Below are 25,370 nucleotides of genomic sequence, written 5' to 3'. Positions count from 1 at the left end.
TTCATATTTTAGATTACTAATCACCCTTAGCATATTAATGGATCAAGTACATAATATATGCCATATATAATGATTACCTGCAGAGTTTTAACTAATGAATAAATTACTAAGATAATATGTTCTAATTTCATGAGAAATCAATAAAACTAAATTTCAGGTTAGGCCAATTTAGGTTCCTGTTGACTCTTCACTTTCGTGTTAGACTGCATTCTATAATCATTTTCAAAATATTCTGCATGTATGACCTGGATCTGTACTTATCAATGGAATCTATGTTTGATCCTTTCTTAGCGTGTTGCTCTCTGCTGGTTCTTTATTGTAGCTAATTTGGCCATTATCTTGGGGCTGTGTCCCATAAATGTTTTTGTTTCTGTTTGCTAATTCTTGGTACTTCCCTATTTTATCAATTGTGTTTATCAATGATAATTAGAAGATCTGGAGGATGTAAATATTTTTTCCTAATTATATCATAATTTGCTGATACATCACCTCAAAATTCTCAGTATTGCTGAACTTATCACACTTTGTGAGATTTGCAAAGTGCTGAGTACCTTAAGTGAAGCCATTTAAATACTAACTTCAGTACCCTATTCTGTTCCAAGATTTTAGATGGATTTTTGGTTTTATTCATCTAAATATTTGGAAGCTCAGGCCTGTCACTTAGCAACCTTTCATGAACAAATTGGTGAGTAAAATAAGGGAATGGTTTATTTTGGACAAATTCAACATATATAAGTATATATGTGTATGTATACATAAATGTGTGTATTTGTGTGTGTGTGTGTGTGTGTGTGTGTGTGTGTGTGTGTAATGTGCTACCTAAAGCTCATGAGCTTTGTGTGAAACAAAATTATACAAAACCTGGATACTAATACTAAAATTCAATACCTATATGAGCATTCATATAGGCTTTGTATTTTATAGTGATATGATAAACTTCAGATGAAAGTGGGTAAAATGTATTTTTAAGACAGTACTACTGTTCTCAGAAACATATAGTTTGTTGGTTTTTCAAGTAAATTTTTTTAAAAAATTAGTGATACTTGAAAAATATTAATCTGAAAAGTTAACATCCAAGGTTGTAAATATGTAAATTAGTGTTCTTCATAATATTTTAAAATGCTGATTAGCACTCTATCACCAAGATATTTTATCTTTTCCATTTTAGTCTTTAAATATATTTAATGTAGAAATGTTTAAAACTGAGACAAATTTCTTAAGTATTATGATAAAGCTAACTGTACTTGCTCTTTTTAAACATGTTTATTTTATGTTTTTATATAAGTAAAAGTAACTGCATTTGTATACGTTGTAGAAATATGTATAGAAATCAAAGGCTTTTCTTAATTTCTTAATGAGTTTCAGTGCCACCTCAATTATTTGGAAATGCAAATCCTGTTTTTCTTTTTTCTCCCCATTTTTCTCTGGTAAGGTGTCAACTTCCATTTTCTTTCTTAAGTTACATTATAATTTAAAATTTTGCATATTTAACTATTTGATTAATTGTAGCCATTTTACTTATACTCTAGCTACTGAAGTAAAATAGAAAAAAAGTGGAATTGTAATTTATGCAAGCATCTTTCAACACCAGAAAATTTATTAAAATGTGATTATTTCAGAAAAATATTTTTGAAGATGGCATATTTGTATGTGTATATTAAATTAATAAATAACTTATATTGATAATTTACATTTATAATATATTAAAATTATTACAATGATTTTAATTATTTTTATAATTTTTCAAATAAGATATTTATTTTTATATCTCTCCCAAAGTCTTTGGTGGACTTTTTTGGTAAAATACTTCAAACATTGGTATAATATCAGAAAATATAATTTTCAATATAATCCTTGGTCCACAAAGTGTTTTCATACACTGCCTGAGTGTTTGTTTCCCTTCTCATGATATGTCACTGCCAATTGTTTTGTAGTAGTGCAGGAACAATTAGATATATAAATTAGATGATCAGGTATCAGCAATGACCTTGTTTTTAAATAATACAGGTATTAATAATCTATGTAGAGAAATTGTGGTATAGTTGAAGAAATAAAATTTGGTATGTTTTGTATAAAAGTAAAAAGGGGATAATTTCATGATAACTAAATTTGATATTCTCTGCAAAGAGATCCAACACCATACCCGTCCTATACTAGGTACTTATGAAAACAATCAGTTATGAATAATAGTAATGTTGGTAAGAATACTAACACTAGTTCTCCTAGTGTGAGAGTTCTGTTCCTGTGAATTACAGCAACAAATGTTGATCTGAGCTCTAGGAAAATGTCCTTCAGCAGAAACTTAATTCCTATGACCTAATTTGTTTTATCTATCTTTTCACACACTAACACTTTCCATAAGGGCTTTGAGGTAACTGTGTCAGCAAAACAGACTTTACCATGAATTGTTTTGTGTATTTCTGTGTGTCAGCTGGTAGAGATTGCATCAGATTGTAGTATCTAGGTCTGCTTAAGGAAATTAGTGGAGGATTAAGAGAACATGCAGCAGGAAGGAAGGGTGAAAATTTTTTCAGTGGTGAAATTCAAGGATGTTAAATCAAATGTCACCTGTCATCATTTTATTAGTATCACTTCCTTTCTAAGATTCTTGTAGTTCATGAACACAAAGCCCTAAGGCATTTGATCATTTAACATCATTCTGAAAACAAATTGGTTGAAATGTAGTAAATTGTTTCAGAAGTGGCTGATTGAAGATTAAATGTGATATTTATGTGAAAGGACTTTGTAAAGTATAATGTGCATAGAAAATGTGAACGCTGTGATGATGATGAAGGAGGAGGAGGAGGTTGAATGAAAACAAGTCAATATCTACATTCCTCCTCTAGAAGATGAAAATGATATTGATGTTTCTAGTGCTGATGAGCATATTAGGAACCTGTGACCCCCACCTCTGGAACAATAATCCAGTGTTGTCACCTCTGCTGGTGGTGTGCTTAGTAAATCCCTTTCCAAAAGGAAGCTTTAAGAGAGAAACAAAGGGAAAACTGTCAATGAGAATAAATAAATAGATCATGACAAATGTTTTCTATTGCACATGTAACAATTTACTAAGAGACCGTTCATTTGATCCTATCTTGGAAACGTTACTATATTTTATATTTAAATTAATTTGGTTACAAAGTACACCTTGAAGACTATAAGAATATACTTTCTAATAAAAGATATCTTCTCAGAGAGAAAAGGGAATGGGTAACAGAAATGTCTGACATTTTTAAAAATATAAATTTGCTATAATAACATCTTAGCCTTAATGTTCCCAAGTAGTGTTAGGCAAGCTTTTAAACAGAGAATGGGAAAAACATCAATGTAGAAAGCTTTGCTACTACAAAATAAGGTTATAAAGTTGCAGAGCAGAAGAGACAGAGGGAAAGGGGGGAAGGAAACAAGGGATGAATACCTATTTCTGTACAATTTACCCATATTAATACATATTTATGCATATACTCTACCTACCTCCATTCATCTGTCTCTATCAGTCTATCAAGCTATGTTGCTGCCTGCTTATATTTTTATAGTGATAAGTTAAGTTCAAGAAAACAGATATTATTGGGGGCTATATCTCAGAGTGCTTGCTCTGGCTATGAATTTGATTAAAGTACTGCAAAACAAACAAACAAAAAAAGGAATCAGATATTATTATAAGAATACTAATGTAAATTTTCTTAAAATTATATAAATATCTTATTGATTATCATAATAGTATACTAGCAAACAATGTTGTCATTATTATTATTATTATTATCATCATCATCATCATAATCATTTCCTTCGAGAAAATCCCAAAGGCAACTCTACAATCAATAAAATTAAACAGTTGCCTCAAATTAGTAAGTTTATTCTAAGTTCTCTCACCCTTGGCATTAGCATTTTGGACCTGACCATTCTTTCAACCTCCAGGATCTCTGTCCACTAGATGCCAGCAGCACCTTCAGGCATTTTCTATGTCTTGTTCTTTCTTAATCCTCATAGCTAGTAAATTACTAATGTATTTATTATTCTACCTCCAAAATACCACTTGGATATTAGCCCTGTCATTGGGGTATTCATTTCTTGTGTCATCTCTTACCTGGCAAGAATTTCCTGACTTTTCTCTCCCCACTACCCTTACCACCAATCCCCATTTTTTTTTTTTCACTGCATTCATGTAGACAATTGCACAAACAAAACAAATTACAGCCTAATTTCCCTGTACACAGTGCCACTAACTCACCATTGTGTGGCATGATCTTTGGAATTTCTACCTTTCCTTTTCAAATGAGTCACCTGTCCCTCTTGCCTCATTTTCCATTCAGGGGTCTTAGACTTTCTCTGTATGAGTGTTCCTGATTAATGCATTCAGTTGAGCTGAAAAAAATTAATAGAAAGGAATACTATGCAACCTGAAATTGTTTACCTCCTAATTTCCTGTATCAAACATTTCCTATATAGTGAGATGTAGAAATCAAGGGACATCTTTATGTCCTTCCTTTTGTTTTATATACAATAACTTTTTTTTTTGTATTTGTATACTGCAAATATAACACACATACTAAAGAGTCCACAAAACAAATGTATAGCTTAAGAAGTTTGAAAGGCTTACCTTACACCCTTGTAAATATCAACCTACATTAAGAAATAGAACTTGACTAGCTTCCCAGAAATCCCTTCCTAATGTCAAATGCTTTTCTTCTCTAAAGTAATCATCACCGTTACTTTGTAGAAATTATTTACTTATTTTTTAACATAAGTAATTTTGCAGAGCTTGTTTTATTTTAATTGAAGAATGTTAATTGTATCATACATATTCACGATGGAGTTTAATATGTTTTTCCTACTTTCTGCACTTCCAACAAGTTGGCAGTTAGATCTGCTGAGTTCATTATACCCATGTTTAATCCCTCTGATGCAACCCTAGGAGGTAGTGTTCCTGTAGCAGGAGGAACATGATGTCATCTTATCTTTGGGGGCCATCAAGTATCTGAGATTTTATCCCATTTTCAAACTAACCCGTTTATCTGTCACTTGTGTTGGTAGAAGGCATGAAACTCCATGACACAGCATTGAGCAGGTTTCATGTTTACATTGGTTCACATTACTCCTGGGGACAAATTCCATGAGGATGATTGAGAAGCAGGAAAAAGTTCAACATCTATGCAAGATGAATTTGTGTTACAATTGAAGAACACTGAGCTCACAAAATACGATTGTTACAGAGAGGGCTGCTATCCAATTTGCCTTCTGTGATGAGAAAGCTAATGTTCTACCTTCCAAGGCTGGTTTAGTATCTGAATATTCTTGAAAAAAAAAAATTAGTCCTGACCAAAAACTGATAGAAGTCATGCAGAAATTCCATTGAGAATTGCCTCCAACCATTTTCCCTATTCTAATAGTTGTTCTTATTAGCTATTGATGCTGAATTCTTTAGAGCCATTAATTCATAGGAAATTTCAGAATTGTAATGCACCAGTTTTCAAAAGAGATAATTGTATTTTAGAAAAGTTTAAGGTTTTGAGGAAAATTGTGAAGAAAATAGTTCCCTGTAGCTCCCAATCTTTTCCTTTTACGGTATCTTAAATTGGTAAAGTTCATTTGTTACAAATAATTGACAAATATAGTTTGATTTAATTTTGACATTTAGATTTAACTTCTTAGTTGGAATATTTTATAAATATTTCTGCCTTAAAAAGAGTGAATGCTGGAGTCCGTACAAAATTCCTATGTTGAGACCTATTGACCAAGAATAGTATTGGTCATTGCAAGGTTATTAGGAAGGAGATGGGTGCCTTATTAGAGGGAAATCAGAGGGCTCCCTTATCCCTTCTGCCATATGAAGACACAGCAAAAAGATGGCCTTCTGTGAACCATTAAATGGGCTTTCACTATACACTCAATCTTCCACTGCCTTTATCTTGGATTCCCTAGAATCCAAAATTGTTAAAAACAAATTTCTCTTGTATATAAAACATCCAGTCTGTGATGGGTTTTTGTAGAAGCCCAAATAGACTAAGACACTCCCTTTAATTTATTATTTTGTTATTCAGTGCTACAGTTCATGTTTAACAAAAGGATCAGTATTTCATTATTTTCTTCTAAGAAAATAAAATTAGCAGTTTAATATCATATAATATTATTATGAAATCAGATATAGTTGATGGGTTTGATTATTTATAATGATTGACAGTTCTGAAATTCAAATATCTCATCATTGACCACAAAATATCTCTCCCAATTGATTCTAAGTCCTTTTGTGATTTCCTTATAGTTTTTGATAGTTTCCTCATTATCTGGTATGATCAGACACTTCAATCTGGTATACTTTCTTGCTCCAGACCCAGAATTATGAAATCCTGTTTTGTTTTAGTGTGACAAGATCACAGTCTAGGTGCCAAATCCCTGGGGGACACTTCACCTTTCAGGTCTTAGGCAACTGTCTAATACCCTAACAAAATTTTCCTTCATTAATAATGTTCCTCAGGCAGAGTTTCTGCTTCATCCCTGTATATCCACAGGATGCTGTTCATGCCCCATTATGTTTGTCACTACTTTCTAATGTCCAGGGTCCTTATGACAGTTCCACTGTGGCATCTTAAGCATTTTATTCCCTTTTTCCCCCCCTCCATGTCTATCTTCCACAATGGTTGTTACCTTCTAAGGGTCAAGGTCATGCTTTATATATCTTTAACACTCAGAACAAAGCATACCTTCTCAAACACCCAAAGTACAATTTGTGAATGAGTGAAACCAAAATAGACAACAGCATTTTAAGAAGATATTTTAAGATCAATCTATTTTTACCTTGGAAATAATGTGTGTGCTGTCTCAGAAGATACCATAATGATGTCTTCACTATAAAATTCCAGGAAAAGAGAAAAATTGAAGAAAATATTTGATGATGAAGTTGTTTACTTGAAACTGATGAACACACAGAAATGCACACATATAAGTGCATATCTCAGTATGAAATCATGTGGGAAAAAAACTATAAATGCTCAAAAGTTGAAGGTGATGATATGTAACAGAATATGAAATAATTTTATAACAAGATAAATACATGTTTGGGACTTGAATCTTAAAACAAATGATGTATATTTGAAATATTAAATATGCAGGAGTCAACTATCAAGTCATTATTAATCTTTCTCAGGGGAACCTTGTTTTCTTTGCACTGATCTTGTCATTAGAAAAAGATTGGAAATAATGAAAGAAGTAACCATTCTCCATAAAGTGGGGATTATGTCTGTTGTATTATTTTTCCAACCCTTAGGTCTTCAAAGACCTTGAATAGTGTCTTTCACATAGTAGGGGAATAATAAACATAGAGGAATAAATAGTTGAATGGATAGGTGGGTGAGTGGATGATGCTGAGACATTGAGCCTTAAGAACTTTTTGGAGGAAAGGAAGTCAAGCATATATGTATTAAATACCTACTATGTGGTAATTGCTTTCAGATATTGTTTATTTTCCAAATTTTATGCAAATTAGTCTTTGCTTTTTTGTTTGTCTTAATTGAGAAAACCCATGTTCAGCAGAGTAAAATTATGTGGTCATGCAACAAATGAGGAACTCTGAAGTTTGAAGCACAGGTGTCTTTTATCTCTATTCCTGATGGACCTGTTAGTAATGATGTTTTTAATTCTTTATGTAAGGATGGTTTTGTCATATTCCATCGTGTATTTGCATAGGAACCCATTTGATTCTACATATCTGTATGAAAAGATCCTTACTTTCCTACTACCTAAGAGAATGCCGGTTTAAAGACTTTAAAGGCATTTTACTGTGTATATTTGTAGCAGATTTTGTCTTTAAAAATATGTGAAGCATGCTAGAGTTACTTGTAAGATATGCTCTTGCTAAGCTCATATTTTTGCCATAAAGAAACCCTGGAAAGTGTTATTCCTAAATCACAATTTTAGATCATGTTACAATGGATATTACTTTAAACACAGGAGTAACTGTTCCCACATTTTGAAAGAAATTAGGATTTAGATCTCCAGAATAACAAGATTTTCAGAAGGTTTTTTTTCCTAGTGGTAATTTTTATTAAAAAAAATAAAAAGTATTTTTTTAATATTTTCTCCTTCACTTTTCACCTGTGTGACTTTGTGTAAGTGCTCTCACTTTATTTAGCTTTTTCACCTGTGAAACTCAGTAACATTCAGAGTGATGTGATGACTAAGTGATATAAGATACAATTAAAAAATGCCTCACATGGGGCTGGGGATGTGGCTCAAGTGGTAGTGCTCTCGACTGGCATGCACAAGGCGCTGGGTTTGATCCTCAGCACCACGTAAAAATAAAATAAAGATGTGTCCACCGAAAAGTAAACATTAAAAACTTTCTCTCTCTTTAAAAAAAAATGCCTCACATACAGAAAATACAAGATAAGTGCAAGCTAAAATAATTAGTAGAAACACTAAATGACAACTTAGGAGTGGTTGATTAATATAAGGATACTTAAATACAAAGATCAATTTCTGTATGTCCCTGGTCTCAACTTATGTTATATTTGTAGTTGTGATTTTTCCCACAAATGTCCATAGAAAGCATGCTCTATATGTTTTAAGTTGAAGATTAAGAGCACCGTAATAACATCAGACCTTGTTGTCATTGGAGATAACTAAAGAAAGTGTTTGTTCTTTATAAATTAATTAAGGCTTTTGTTTTATGTGTTTATGGCCAAGTATTAGACAGATACTAAAGTGTATCTTGGCATCTTGTCAAATGCAAGCCTGATACTTTGGCTTTTGATTTCTGAAATTGCTCACCCTTTTCATTTAAAAATAACAACAGACTAGTCACAGAAGCAGTCACCTCTAGCTTCTGAATCCTCAACGGCCATGTCCCATATGCTTTTCAGCAGAGGCAGCTGTTGTCAGACATCATTTTATGAAGGCCCATTTTCCTTGTTTTAAATTTTGAGAGGGGGGAAAAAATCACATTTGAAAAGACCTCAGACATGAAACTGTCACTTTCAATTGTCAGTTGAAATGGTACCAAGCAGTTTTCTCCTCTAAACTCTGGTGATTCATAGTTATCCCTTTAGAAATAGAAAAAGAAGTTATATATATATATATATATATATATATATATATATATATATATATATTTTATATATATATTTTTTTCTATGCAAACAGAGGCAACCCATTGGATAAAAGTTAAGATTCTGGATTCAGAAAAACAATAAAGGTTGATACTGAGGGCCTGCTATGAGCCTGGGTTTTGTTAAGCAATATATAGGAATTCACTTTTCAAAATAATCTTAGAATTTGGAGATCCAATTGTTCTCATGTTATAGGTCAGGAAACTGAGCCACAGAAGGATTAAATAGTTGACTCAATGGAACACTACTGAATTTCAAGATAAGGATATAAGCAGTACGTTAGTTTGCTTGGGTAATCATAACAAAGAACCAGAGACAGGGTGACTTGAACAACAGATACTTATTTCCTCACAGTCCCTGGAGCCTAGACATATGTGATCAGTGTATTCACAGGGTTGGTATTTTCGGAGGCTTATTTCCTTGTCTTGGAGATGACCATGTTCTCCACGTGGCTTCACATGGTCTTTCCTTGGTGCCTGTCTGTGATCTAACTTCTTTTTTTTTTTTTTAAAGGACATGAGTCACATTGGAATGGGGCCTACCCTAATGGTCTCAATTTAACTTGATCATGTCTCCAAACATAGTCACAATATGAGGTACTGGAGCATAGTGCTTCAACTTGTGAATTTAGGGGGTAGATTAACTTTCAGTTCATAATAGTCTATAGCATTATGTACTATGTAATGCTATAGTTGATTAATATCAACTATAATATCAAACATGTATGCTCATATATTATTTAACATGCCTAAACTACACAAAATATTTTTAAAGTTGAAAATTAATAATATGATGCAATAAAAATTGATCAATAAATGCAATAATATGATATCAATAATGCAAAAATTTGATCAATAAAAAAAGTTTATCTTCTGTGGATTCAACTTGTACAAAATCAGTGACAAGTATCAAACCCAGGATCTGTCAGGTTGCAGCACATGGATTAAATCACTAGACTGAGTTGGGCTAACACTTTCTCTGTGGAAGGGAATATTCATCAACACATGTACAATATAATAATATTATAATGTTCGAATCATATGTAGCCTCATTTGTATGAAAGTGCTGACAACTAAAAATTTCTTTTTGGTTTATGTTGTCTACTTAAACAGTTTAACTCAAATATCTCCATGTATTCTTACTATTTTTTTTTCATTTTTGCAGCATATCTAAGTTCAGTGAAATTCATTAGGAGGCATTTAATATGTATATTTGATAGAATAAGCATGAATTTAATATTACAGATGATCACAAATTGTTAAAATTTGGAATACAGGTTTAATTGAGACATGTCTATGATTATTTAAATATATCTACAGAAGCTCACAATTTGTGTAATCCATTAAAACATTTAGACAAATTAAATAGCAGAATTTTGTGAGCAAAGAATGATTTATGAATCAGGCAGCATTCAGAACCAGAAAGAGGTTCAAATAACTCCACCCAGAAATATGAGCAGGCATTATTTATAGACAGAAAAAGGAAGTGCCTTAGAGAAGCAAATTAATTGTAGCTTGATATTTGCTTTATTTGAGCATGGTATGATGAGGCATTTCCTCATGTGAATGAAGTCTGATATGTTGGTACCCTACTATGATTGGCTAAGACTTGGTTACCTTTTTATTATTTTTATTTATTTTATTGGGACATTATGATTTTATATAATATTAGGGACTGACTTTTTACAGGAATAAATTATTTGTTGCAGTTTGTTTTCCTAAGTTAGGTCACAGTTCACTATGTTGGAGTTCAAAGTAGGGAGGAAGTGGTAAGTCTAAATTTAATTTAACAAACCTAACTCTAGCCTAACAAGTCTGTGATACAGAAGAGATATAGTCTACATGTGGTCAGGAGATGAAGGGAAATTGGAAATGTAGTTCTAAAGGAGGACTATTAAGAATTCTCTAGTCAACTCAGTAAAATACAGAGTTCAAAGAAAATAATGGGTACTTCTGGAGAGGTAAGTTATGTATTCCTCTTTTCAAAGGGTCTAAAGGTGTTTAGTGCAAAGAAATGAGAAGCTGAGAACTGGCTATGTGGCCTGTGATGAATGAATGTATAATGAGCATGAATTCTAGTCTACTGCAGTCAGGTATATGATATCTCACATCAGTCTATTTTTCCAAATTTAATTAGACTAGACTTTGAGTCCTGCTTGCTAGGGTGGTATAAACAGTTTTAAACAGTGGACAAATGGAAATCAGAATGCAAAGCAAAATGCACTATCTCTGTAAGAGCAGGAATATGTGATATTTGTTATAAGCTTATTATTTTTTTCTGGTAAACTTTTTAATATTATGTCATAGTTAAGAACATTCTCTGCTTTAGTTATTCCCAGCTGTGCCAGGAGGGGCAGGGACAGAAATTAATTGTCTAGGGAAACGTAATGGAAAACCTTACTGATACAGAGGCTGCAATTCTCTACAGCATTTGTCACCCTCAGACAACACATAAATTCTGTTGTCATTACTAGCAGAGGGACTTTCTGCCCACACCCCAATTTATCCCCCTCACTGCCACCATAGTTCTCCGTTTCTTACTCCTCTATGTGATACTACGTATTTATTTAATCTGTGGTCTACTGTCTAAAACAATCACTCTTATGTCTGTGGATGTCCTCACTGATGGAATGTATTAGTACAATTTGTGGGTGATAACTAATTGGATATGAGTACATAAGACAAAAGAGTAGCAATTTAGAATTCAGAACTATTTGGACTCATTGCAGAAGGTTTTTACAATAGAAAAAAGTTATATTTTGAAAAAGAGATGTTTATAACAAAGAAAGATAACTTAAACTTGGATTTGCTACATAATTGGAATAGGAAAAAAATCTAGGAATCAGTTTTACACATTTACACATTTATATTTTACACAATATATAATTGATTTTAATATTTGTAAAATTCTACCTAAATGCTGATTAAATATTCAAAATTTGTGTGCTATCACGATCACTTAAATCTTAAGATAGATAAAGGAATGTTAGCAGAGCTATTATCTATTTCCACTAATGACTAGTTTGGTGAAAACCACTAACAACAATGAAAAGAATAAGGTAGTTATAGCAAATAAAATAATATTACTAGTTGTTTAAACTGTTGTTAAATGAAATACAAATTTAGAAATAATAGAATTGGACTTTTCAGAAATAATCTGTAAGTACAAAGATAACCTAAGGAACCAATACAATCTCATCTGATCTTTTAATGACAACCTTTGAAAATCTCAGAAAGTTTATAACTGTAGATTTCACAATTTTCCTTAAATATTATAAGTGGAAGAAATAATTATTAAATTTCTTTACACTTAGAAAAAATTCTTGTGTTCTTTTTTCTTTTGGGGATTATTGCTAATATGGAATGGGAAGTTGATAATTTTTCTTTCATTTTCCCATACCTCTTTATTTCCATTATCAGATGCCATAAGAAAAAGAAATTGTCTCTTAATTTAGAAGAGTTCTCAGCATTTAAAGTTTTAATAATCTTCAGTTGTGTTCACTTCCTGAACAAAGCATCTGTAGGAGCAAACACTGACAATAGGAATCAATCAGTTTCATTGAGCAGAAGCTTAACCCATGTAGAGGAAGATGTGGTTGTTAAAATAGGTAGAGTTTCTGGACTAAACTGTTAGTAAGCAGGAACCAAAGTCAATGTTATCTCTTAGCCTAGACATTCCAAATATTTCTATTTACTGCTGCGATCCCTGGGCATAGATCATGATAATATTGTTCAAGCAAAGTTTTTTATTAGTTGCAAGTTCATAAAATCATTTTCTGTGAAAAACAAAATCTACAAAGACCTTGAGCATTGCTTTCCATTTCTCAGTTCTACTCCATTCAACAGCCATTATTGAATATCCGTTCAATGCCAGAGTCTATACTGAGAGCTATAACATAGTCACAAAAGAGTATAGAGTCATTCCTGAAGTTCAGGAATAAAGTACAAATTGCAGAGGTATGATATAAATATACTGAAGATTACATAACAGAGAGATTACTAGCAATGCTTCTTATGTAATTATAATTATTTTATTTTCATTGAGCTCTTCCCAGATAGTTCATCTACCTGACTATTATCAGAAATAATATTGGTAATGACTAGCGTCTATTAAATATTACTATTTGATAGACTCTATTTTATATTGTTCAATCCTTAGTACAGCTTTATTATAGACATATTAGTATCTCATTTTCAAACATGGTATACATTGAGGACCATTGAGGTTTAACAACTTGATCAAGTCCACAAAACTAATAAGTACAGAGGGTAGGTTTTGAGAATAGCTTTGTCTGGAAGAGAAGCCTGCATTTCTTATCATTATTTACCCTTGGTAAATCTATTCTTTTAAAGTTATCATTTTCATAAAATTTGTGAGATGGTAAAAATAGTGTTACGGAGATTCTTTCCAATAGCTGAAAGGAGAGTAACAATGAGTATTTGACATGATTGCATGGCCTTATCAAATATTGTATCACTTAATTTACACTCTTAGATATTGCTCAAGTTCTTATCCAGATCTGCCAATATTAGCTAAACCCATGTTATTGACTCTCTTTCAGCATTTAAGTGATCCTGCCATCACTGTTTTCTATCATTTTATTTGTGGTCAGTGAACATTGCGACTCACGTTCTGCAGCAGAGTTTCCTTTTGAGCTATTTCAACATATTTGTTCATGGGGAAAAAGTGTGACTATGGATACTAGAAAAGAGAAAGCAGAGCCTTTAGATATTAGAAATTTATATTTATCTGCTGTAACTCTTTAAAAATCTTTTGGTTCCATGAGATCCCCTAGATATAAGAGATTAGAGCAACAAATCTGGGGTTGAGAGATTTGTGATCATCTTTTGTTTCCTTTTATTTACATTATTTCTGTGTGTAGGCAATAAGGAGGTCAGAGATAAAGTGATTCACTTATTCACCATCATTATGATCCAGTAATTAACGTGGGTCTTCATACTGGTGGCTTTGTTCAAAATGGCCTTCATGCATGCATTCACAGCAGTAACATGGAATGATGTCCAGTGTACATATGATGAGGATATTTGTTGAGCTAACATTTAAGCAATACATGCCATTTTGCAATACCAGAGAGTAATAAAGAGAACAGATAATGAAAGAGACACAAACATCAGCTGTAACAACCAATCTCTTCAGTACAGAAATCTCTACAAAGGAGTAGGTATTGCTTCTCATGTGACTCCATAAAGATAACAAAAGTGTTTCTAATTATAATTTAATGCACATGCTGAAATGAGAAGTGTATACATTTTATAAAACAATTAAATCAAATATAAATGTGTTAATATGTGAAAGCAAAGTTATTCTTAGTTGCAGTTTATTTTTTTCTTGTAGCTAAGGGTACTTGGAACTTCCACTTCTGTATTATTTGATCCTCCTCTGTGTTCAGTATTGTTCTTGGATTGTACATATTATATGTATTAGAGTTCTTTATATTTATAGGTTATTTGCAGCTAATGTGTGGTACAAAAACCTTATCAAGTGGAGCATCTTTATCAATTATTATCTAGAAAGATTTCTCCCTCTGATAAATGCTGCACAACTGCTAATAACATTGCTTCTTTGCTCATTAACCTTTTCTTGCCTGAGTGTGCTTTACCTGCATTCTTTCTTCTAAAACCATTTATATCTTCCTCCATCCTGGAATATATGAATGGGTTTTTACAGTTTTTGATAAGAAGAGTCACTTCTTAATTGGGGTTGGAGAAATATGAGCAGGAATGATGGATTTTTCTACTTATTCTAGGTAGAAGATTGATGATATAACCTCATTTACCAACATTTACCTTAGTGACCAGATAATTATTGTGTACAAGTTAAAAGATAAGTTATTTTATAATAAATGAATGAATTGTACTTTTGAGACCATATGATGTCACAACATATTTTGATCCCTCTTCTAAGAACTAGAAGAGGTAAAAATTCAATGGAACAGTGATTGAAGGAGGAGCTATAGTGGTGTAGTGCTCTCTGGGCACATGCAATTTCAAGCAGATAGTGGCCTCCAAGCAATGCATTCTGCAGCTGAGTTTCTTCCCTTTTATTTTGCCTTCATTATTCAGCTTTTTACTCTAAGACACTGTCTCAAGAATATCCATAGTGACTCAAAGTTTTCATCTGATGCCAGATTTTAGGAATTTCAAACATTCCTTGCCTCTTCATTTCCATTTTGCTTCATTAAGATTCATGCTTCTAGGTGATTATTGGCAGCATGCTTATACCTAAGAATTGGGAGACCAGGTGTAAAGTATAAATGGAGTCCAATATATTTTGTGTTTTATTTTTTTGTTATAAGTGATTATTAAATTAAGTGTTTTATCATCCCACTTTGACAGGTATAAATTTATATCAATTTAGCCCAGGCACAACATTAGGATTTTTGACTCCTTAGGAATGCAGTGGTGTGGGGAGAAATGAGCCTCCAACTGATTCTTTTCAATCCAGTTTTGTTCCACACTGCAGGAGGTCTTTTTTGCAAGTGAATAGGAGTTCCCACCTAGCCACCATCTGAATTCTCTATCTTTAGACATATATAAATACCACCCTTTCTTCTTAGATTTGTGCACCTTGGTGGCACAGACTACTTACTACTGGGGAGCCAGGAGGGGGAAGGTGATCTCAAAGGCCTTGGATAAAGGCTTGAAGAATCAGGAGGTTTGAAGTATGATTAGGGAGAAGGGAGTACAGACTCCATATAAGTGTTTTTCTTGACCCAGTAGACTGGTGGTGAATGGTTTAGTCAGAGAAGGGCCAGAGTGCTCAAGAAATACATTGAAGTGTCATGATTTGATTCATATTTTAAGAGGATCCTTTCTAGCTTTGACTGAAAATACACCTTAAAAGGAAAAGAGTAGACACAGGAAGAACTATTTGCAATAATCTTGATGAGGAACAGTAGTGGGTTGGGTGGTAATTGTGGATGAGAGTGGTACCGGATCTTTTTGAATGTGAAATAAATAGGATGGATCACATTTGCTTTATAAAAGAAGGTGAATGTTATGGCTAAAAATCAGAAAGGATGGATAGACTTCCAGTAAGCTGAGCAAGTCTGCTATAGGAATGGAGAGGGAAGATCTGAAAAGTCTCTTCAACATCCAAATGAGAATATTTACTAGACAATTGGATATATAAGTCTTCAGTTAGGGGAGAGTGTAGTGATAAATGCTAGGACAGCATCAAACTTGAAACTGGGTAAGATCACCAAGGGAATGAGAAGAGATAGAGAAAAAAAAGAAAGAAAGGAAGTAAGGAAGGAAGGAAGGAAGGAAGGGAGGGAGGGAGGGAAAGAAAGAAAGAAAAAAGACTGGACACTAGGACATCTGAATCAAAAAGGTTTAAAATAATGTGGTTGGTATTAAATAGTAAAAAGTACTTTAATACTTGTATTATTTTTATTTTAAAAGAATGTTTAACTTAAGTACATAGCTGTTATGATGATCTTGATCATTTTACTGAAAACTATAACTTAAGATGAAACTCAAAGCTTTTAGTTGTTATGTTTTGCTCTAAAATGTCTCACAACCCTTTAAATAATTAACTCATAGACAATTAAATTTAAATAGTAGTTAGTAAAAATAAAAATTGTTGTAATGAATTTAGAGGTAACAATCAGTTTTTGATACATGTTCTTTATAAATATGTTCCCTAGAGATGTGCAGGGCTAATGTTCTTTGATAAATAAAGCACTAAACACCAATATAGCCATTGTTAATCTATCCCCAAATTTACAAACTAATGCAGCTTGGTTTACTTGTAATAAGCTTACCAATTTGCTTCTCTAAGTAAAGTTTGATTGATGGTAATGTTACCGCTGTTAGCCAGTGACTAGTCCTTGCTTCCCCATGTTGAAGAATAAAACCAGAGAGCACGCCGAGGCAAGGTCAGAGTAGAAATTAGAAGTTTATTAAAGGACAGCAGAAAAGACTTCTCCCGGAGGAAGAAGGGGACCCCAAGAGGTGGAATCCATGGAAGTGTGGTTGTCTCCCCTTTTTATAGTTTTGGTGATGGAATGTAAGGGGGAAGGCTTGGGACACAGGTGGGCCAAACAAGTAATCTGGGCAGGAAGGACTTCATTATCACTTCTTGGGATGGGCTATCTCCAAATCTGTTGGGGGGCAGTTTCCTGGGTTCCATTAACATTTCTTTGGGGTGGACTTTGGCCTAGGGCCTTTCTGGGACTTCATTAACATTTCATGAGTTGTCTTGCGTTTCCCAGAATCATTGTCCGCATGGCCTCCATTTTAGATTTCACTCGATATGAAATTAGACCCGATTTGCCTAACTACACTGACTACCTAACTTTAAATCTGACTTCAGTAATGTGTCCTTACCTCAGTGTAGTCTGTCAATAGATGAGACCTTTATTCCTTTAACTCTTTTCAGATCTCAAGTATGAGGAATGTCTCATAAAACAAAATCCATTATTTTATTATAAGCTGATACATAACTTTTTGAAAGAAATACCACTTATCCTTCAAATGAGATCCCAAGCCTTTATTATCTTGTATTTCATTATGAACATGAATATGGAACAGAATAAGAATGTGATATGGAAATTTGTATATTAAATTAAAAACTGAAAATTAGAATGAAGTTATTTATTTTTATCTAAATGACTGCATAGACACAATGACAAGTTAACTTTAATTTCTAACAGAGACTATTGTTTGTGTCTTTTCAGTCTATTCGAGAAGTCACAGGCTATGTGTTAGTGGCTCTTAACCAGTTTCGTTACCTGCCTCTGGAGAATTTACGCATCATCCGTGGAACAAAACTTTATGAAGATCGGTATGCCTTGGCAATATTTCTAAACTACAGAAAAGATGGAAACTTTGGACTACAAGAACTTGGATTAAAGAACTTGACAGGTAAGAAAAACATCAGAAATAGCAAATGTATTTTCATTATCAATGTAATGTGGTTACTGTAGTATGTGTTAGAAAGAGTTACACTGCAGAGCATTTAAACATAGACTATTTATTCATTTTTTGCGTAATGATGCCTTGTGATTCCCTTGCTTTTATTTACAGATTTTGTAAGTGCAGTTTGAGAGATACCATAGTACCATATCTCAGCAGAACAGAAGTGCACTCTAAGGAAATGCTCAGTGACTGAAAACCCAGATATGAAGCAGGTTTAAGAATGTTTTTGGGTGGTCGCAGATGAACAGTAGACCATATCATCAAATCTGTGCAATAACACCACAGCTCTCAGTCTTGTCAGAGCTCAGGAATACCCAAGCCATTTTATCTAGTTCAACTATTCTTTCATTATTAGCACAATCACCTTATTTTGGAAAACATAGCTAATTTATTCAATTTCTATTTCTCTTATTCGTAGCTCACTAAATGCTATCAGTAATTTTTTCTTAGAATATTTCAAAAAAATTATGTAAATTTTTTTGTCATATAAGTTTAGGACTAATGGACTTGACCTAATTGCACACTAAGTAAAAACTCTGCTTATTATTAAGATATCTGACTGAACTAATGTACCACAGTATATTAAATGTTTTAGCTCATTCTTAAAGAAAGAGCATCATCTGGGAACTTGTTAGAAATGGAAATTCTTGGCCTTTGCGTGAAATCTACTGAATGATAGGTATGGGAATAGGACCCAGCAATGGGTATTTTAAATATCCATCTAGAAATTCTGATCACTAACGTTTGAGTGAGAAACATTATTCTAAGTAAAGGTATGTTACCAAAATGGTAGAACAATATCTAGTTAACCTCTTTACACTTACTGGATACAAATAATTTTCATTTATTTTTCATTTTGTAGAGAGAAAGGAGTGGAATAGGCATGCTTTTATTTGAATGACAAATGACACCTAGATTGGTGTCAGAAGAATAGCACATTGAGAACCTGGAAGGAAACATGTATAAAATGACTTAAGAGGTGTTGGAGATGCTATAATATACATTTATATCATCATTTTGCCCAATATCAACTTAGTGTACTAATAAACCATTACATAGACGATAATCATTCAAGCTGAATGATTTTATTTTTAAACACTCGCAGCAAGATAAATAACAAGTGAAGATGAGAAGTAGGTAGAGTACTGTAACAAATAATTTTGAGGTCAGGATTTCAGGGTTTTACGTGTATATGTATGTGTGTGGTTACAGTTTGTATTTCTCCTAAAATTGTTTTGCTCTGTTGGCATTAGAACAGAATGCCTTTAGAAGAGCATACTTGCTTCCTGCATACTCTCTCTTATCTTTGTGGAAAGTAGATGCACAGTTAAGGAGAGGGCTGCCATTTACAGTGGTTAATGGTTGAATGCTCTTTAGACATATGTAAATTAACTCCCCTGTTTAACATTAGTATTAATGAGCTTGATGTTCACCAAGTGCTATTCCATGTACTAAAGACATTATAAACTATCTTATTTAGATATGCTTTTACATTTACTTTACAAGGATACTCTTAATTTTTTTTCCTGGTGAAACAAAACGAAATAACAACTTGTTTTGCTGCTGCCACTGACCTTCCCCTGGTCCATTACAGGTGAGGTGAGGTGAGGTAGAGTGGAGAAGAGGTAGGTTTCTAGAATAAAAATAGACCACTGTTCTAAAAGAGAATGAGGAACTTGTCCTGCCATTTTCTAGGTTTCCGTTAACACTAGGTGTCCCCAGAGGGAAAGTACATGTTTGTCAGTGTGTCCCCTAGGGATATAACCATCTCTACCTTTAGGCTACTAGGACTGTTCCTACTGTAGTTCTACTATTTCGAATAGTCCATAACTAGAGAGGAACACATAACGTCTATGAAGTTCCCCTGCAAGTAGTTGTGGTTCTAATTAGTCACTCCCAAGGATGATGTCTTCTGATTATTTTATCAGGTCCTTCTTAATCAAACATTCCAACTTAAAATCTAAATCAATGGTTTATATTAAATTTCCACCTTAAGTCTATAAACTTCTACTCATTTAATCCTCAGTCTGGCCAAATTCTAAAAGGAGATTCATTTTATACGACATAAAAGCCACTATTTTCTCTCTTCTATAATTTATAAAATTACTTCATCTATTACTAATGCTAAATAATATCATTTAAATTCATGTATGTTATGTTTTATATATGGAAGAATTTTTGAGTTACCTAATTCTTATCTATTTCTTAATATCCCATTTATAATAACCTAGGTATAAATTTAATACATGTATAGGTATATTTATCATACCAAGTTTTACCTTTATAAATTATGAGAATGTCTCTTTTGAGTAGGTAAAATTTAGGATGATACACAATTTTTTTGCACCTTCCAAAAATTAGCTAAATATTCTACATAATTTTAGATCAACACATTCATGAATTTTTATACTTGTTTAATGTTTTGGGAAATTCTAATTGGGTAAATGTGTACTGGATCATCTGAAGTATATCATTATTTAAGATGTGGACAAATGCAAATTTTTTAAAAAAGTAAATAGTTGAAGTTATTTGGGGGAGCCCTGAATAATAATATAAATGATATATTAAGCTTGCTGGAATCAGGTAGACAAAAACTAAAATAAAAAAATAAAATTCTCAAGTCTAGGAGATACAACATCTGAATGTTGTGAACTTTGAAAGACATAACATCTGAATACTACACTTGCCTGCCTGCCTTCAAATATGCATGATTAGAATAGTATATTGAAATAATTCAGCACCTTTTAATATATAAGGTCATCAAACTTCCTTGACATCATTCTGTAATGGTCAAATAAGTAATCTAATATCAAAATGGACAAGGCACCTATAATTGATTGTATGTCAAACAACATGGATGTGGTATCAGAAAATTTTCTGTCTAAACATGTGGTCTGTCACTTACAGTCTGGGTAACTCTGATGCTCAAGATTTATTTTATCTTGAAATTTCTGAAGAAAAATTCTGTCACAGTGTTGTAACAGGCAGTAGAGAAATGAAGTAGGGAACTGTCACCTACAGCACCCGTCACATAGATGATGCTCAGAAATCTTAGTTCTCTCTCATTGTGTCTATTCCATTTTAGCTTTCCTTTGTGTCAACACATGGATGAAACTATCGTGCTTGTTTCTACATATTCAAATATACTCTCTATTGCTTCATTGGAGTTTTTAGATGTGACTTGTTTAGACAAAAAGATGCTCCAATTTTTACTGCCTCTTCTAATGCTATTTTGAAATTACTTTCTGTATAAGATTTGCTTCTCTGGCAGTGAGAAGCCTGAGGCTGGTCTTCATCCACTGTGCTGCCTTGACTACCTCATAGCCCTCCTCCCCTCCCTCCTTGCCTCAGCCCTTCATTTCAAATCTCTGTCATTACTTTCACTGTTCATTGCCCCTGACATTGTCTTGACCTAGACAAAAGATTCATTCATTCTGAGTTCTTTTTTCTGATGCTGAAGTTGCTAAGCATTCTTCAACAGCTTTGTAAAAGGTCTTAGTACTGTTTGAATGAGTTCAGCCAGGTTAGTTCAGGGATTGTTGTTAAATAGAATGTTTGACATTCTATTTGCATTAGAAGAACTACTTGGCATGTTGTGATATTTGAGAAAAAAAAATCCCAAGAATTCTCCAAGCTTAAGGAGAGATTACTTGGAAAATGATTTGATGAAAACCAATTTATAGTGAATATTATATGATCACACAAAATTGGTGAAAAGAGTGGCACTTTTTTATTTAGAAGTCAGTTTTTAGATTGGGTACATAATTTCCAGAAATCATATTTTAATTAGTGTTTCTTTTTTTTTCTTTTTAATACTGTTAACTTGTCATGTGAGACAGTGTGTATAGGATAGCAAAAGAAAAATCAGGATGGTGTATTTGTGTCTGTAGATAAGGCAGAAACATATTTTTGTTAAAGAGGAAATTTTACAATTATGCGATCAAAGAGCTATCACGGCCATTTCAGCAAGTTTTTCTGGTACTTCTCAGCTTCATGGAACTGATGAGTAATGTATGGAACTGAATGAAGGAAGGAATGAGAATTTCTCTATCTACTATAGAAAAGAGACTACATGGAGAAATAAGCCTTGGGTTGTGGGTATCTGGGAGGGGCGTTTCCAAAGAGCAAATTCATCCTCTACTTTGGGATCAATTTTCATTTTCAGTTGTGATAACTAAGGTCTTCTACTCAGGTTGTACTACACATCCCCCTTGACCTCTGTCCCACCCAGGGATTCTGAAGAGCCTGACTCTCAGAAGGATATTCCATTAAACACCTATAGTAGTCCCCGGGGGAGGGGGGGGAATGATGGAAGCCTAATGTTATGGGAGTCTCTTAAGATAATTCTTTACTTGGGATCTTTGTGATTATTATAAACCTTGTGATTATTATTTCATGTTCCCAGGATATAGTAAGATCTACATGTTCCTTTTCCTAAGAGAAGAAGAATATGTAGTCTGAGGAAAGAAAAATTTTAAGGTCAACCCATTCCCTTATCACAGTCCATTTATTGAGAAAGCCTGCTTATTAGCTTATAGTGCTTAGAAAATGGAGGAGAACCTTTGCATATCAGGATTCCAACTGCAATATAAGAAAATTATTAGTTATCACTGTTTATTACTATGGCTCTGCAATTTCTCTCTGAGGAAATCAGTAAATATATCAAAATTCTGTGTGTTCATCCTCATCCCAAGGCATTAGATTTTTCTGACTTGAAGACACTGAACTATAAATTAGAACTAACAAATTTCTAGCATCCAGTAAAAGTCACCAAGGGAGGAATAGCAATGTTGGGACCAGAATCATTAGATCCCTGCACATTCTGATTTGATGACAGAAGAATGAAACAGTATGAATAATATTTAAATATAAACTGAATCTGTATTTTAGACAGAATGAAGACTGCCTGGAATTTTTGTCAGGTCTCTATTGCTAAATTGATAAATATCTTCTACTTAGAGGGGAAAAAAAAAAAACCCTGGTTAGTCAGACTTCAGAAATGAGACTACTTCTTGTTCTCTTCCAATTATTAATCAAAGGCTAAATTAAATATAACATCTCATGTTGTTATGAATTAATACTTTACAAAATGCTTTCAGATTATTTTTCTTTATATACAGCCATGTAATGCTGACCTTGCAAATATCTTTGTTGTAATTTTACATCTAAGGAAACCTGCCCTAAGGACTTGTGGCTAATAAGATAGTTCTTGTGCTAAAACCTAGACCTGTTTTCCATTTATTTCCATTGTATCATTCTCAAGAAATGTTTAAAACAATTTCTACTTGCAATACCATAGTGAGTGAAATTGGTTACAAATTAAATTGGTTCCAAATGTAAACAATCCAAACTTAAGTGCGCGCTATTAAGTTGTATTTTGAAAATCATGTTTTTAAATTGTGATATTTGTGAAATATTTGAAAATATGACAGATGGTAAATTGATAGTAAAATACAAGCTAACACATAAAACAATACTATTACAAATACTAGATTTGCTTAAAAAATAACAGATTTATAAACTCGTTCTATAACCATTGCTATCGAAGTATGGCTTCTTAAAAATCAAGGTTACTAAACTGTTAGCCATTACTCTCAAACATTTTTTAGTTGACTTAATGTTATTGGTAAAGGTTTAAGACTCTTTTGGAAAGTGATGTCAATTCAAATGTTTCTTAGCTTTGTTTTGTTCTACTTGTATATTCAAGACGTTGTGCTGAGATATGAGCTATTCTAAATTATCTCTACATTCCTGTCTTCTCTCAGCAAATATTACATTTCTGACAAATATTTACTCTTCAGCTGCAATGTGAAAGCATTGTGAAAATATCTTCCCCAATTGTTATGAGTATTTACATAGTCATGCATGTCTAGGGGGCTAGGAACCTCCATTTTCATCTCTTTTAGCTCTACACCAGCACTGTCTAGTGGAACTTTCTGTGATGATGGACATTTTCACTTACTACACAGTAGAGTAGCCAATAGCCAAATGTGGCAGCTGGGATGAGGTTGGTCTGACTGAGGAGACAGGGTTTTAATTCTGTGTAATTTTAACTAATTTAAATAGCCATATGTGGTGGCTTATACCCATAGTACTAGATAGGTTCATACTACAGGGACAGCATGGTTTACTGAACCCAAGGCAGTAGGGAAGGTGTTAGAAGCAGAACAACATAAGGAGTCAGAGTACTGGCTCTGGATCAAATCCTGATCTGAGGCAAGATAGTCAACTTTCTAAGCCTCAGTTTTCTCATCTTCACATAAGTATAATAATAATAATTATGAATATTGGATTATGAATTACATATGGAGTATTAAGTGGTATGCTTTTTGTACAAGTAATAAAATGGTTACTATTTTAAAATTTTTGAAGCCTGTTAAGCTTATATCATCAAATTATAAAATAAAACAATGTATCATTTATGATTTAGTTCTAACCATATTTTATATTGCAGGGCTCTGGGTGGCATGCATTGATTCTGAATGTGATTTAAGCTGCTAGTTGTTATGAGTTGGGTGTTTTTTGGCCAGAAGTATCTCTCTAAAAATGATAATTTTAATTTTATTTTCAGTTTCTAGAGTATGAATATCTAGTTAGAAATAAGTCCCAAAGTCTATTTGTCATATAGTGTCATTCAAGAAGCCATAGGAGATTATAATTATTGTTATAACAGAGAAATTATTTGAACAATCTGTTAAGAGTTATTTCTGACATATTCTCCATGTCTTTAGGATTTCTTGGTTCATGTTTTTCGTAACATAATATTTACTTAATAACAAACAAGGTGATATAAAAGAAGCCCTTCTAGAAAATGTTTCCTCAAATAGCTATCCATCTTATTTCTTCAGATCTAAGTCAGCAACAGCTGTAAGAAACAATATTTTATTGTCATTTGTAGGTCACATTAAAAAGTAAAAACCCCAACATAAATGTAAAAGATTATAAGATGAATTAGTATTTTAAAGACAGTAATGTGAAAAGTATGTATTTTAGAAGCAGTGCAATATAGTAATATTTCAAGACATCAGAGGTTCAAAAAGCATAATAACTACAATTACAATTAAAAACTACACAACTAAGAAATTAATGAAACAGATTGCAATAAAGACAATCAAATTTTTAAATTATGGATGGAATTTCCCATTATGTATATCTGTCAAGGAATAGATAATTGAGAATTTTTATGGCCCAACACCTTTGGCTATAATAAATGTTACCATCCAGAAAATTTTAATCATTATTTTCCCCTGAATTTACCTAGTTTATTAATCCTGTTGGCAAAAGAAATGGGAATATAGTTCAAAGGTAGAAAAAATCAGTTTCA

At 32.8% G+C, this 25,370-nt stretch overlaps 1 protein-coding gene across 3 annotated transcripts in view; it reads left to right on the top strand.

The window, feature by feature from the left end:
• ERBB4 (erb-b2 receptor tyrosine kinase 4) overlaps positions 1 to 25,370 on the top strand; it is a 1,081,463-nt gene that overhangs the window by 553,518 nt on the left and 502,575 nt on the right. For 2 of the 3 annotated variants that reach the window (XM_081261308.1, XM_081261306.1), the window contains exon 3: positions 17,806 to 17,992. In XM_081261308.1, the coding sequence (XP_081117434.1) occupies positions 17,806 to 17,992 (187 nt within the window). Of the gene's footprint in view, positions 1 to 10,941; positions 11,065 to 17,805; positions 17,993 to 25,370 lie in introns of those variants that run through there. The other variant, XM_081261307.1, reaches the window with a different exon arrangement.

The sequence above is a fragment of the Spermophilus citellus genome, assembly GCF_964194105.1.
Source record: "Spermophilus citellus genome assembly, chromosome: 11".
Classification (NCBI taxonomy): Eukaryota; Metazoa; Chordata; class Mammalia; order Rodentia; family Sciuridae; genus Spermophilus; species Spermophilus citellus.
This window is presented reverse-complemented; position numbering and strand designations above follow the sequence as displayed.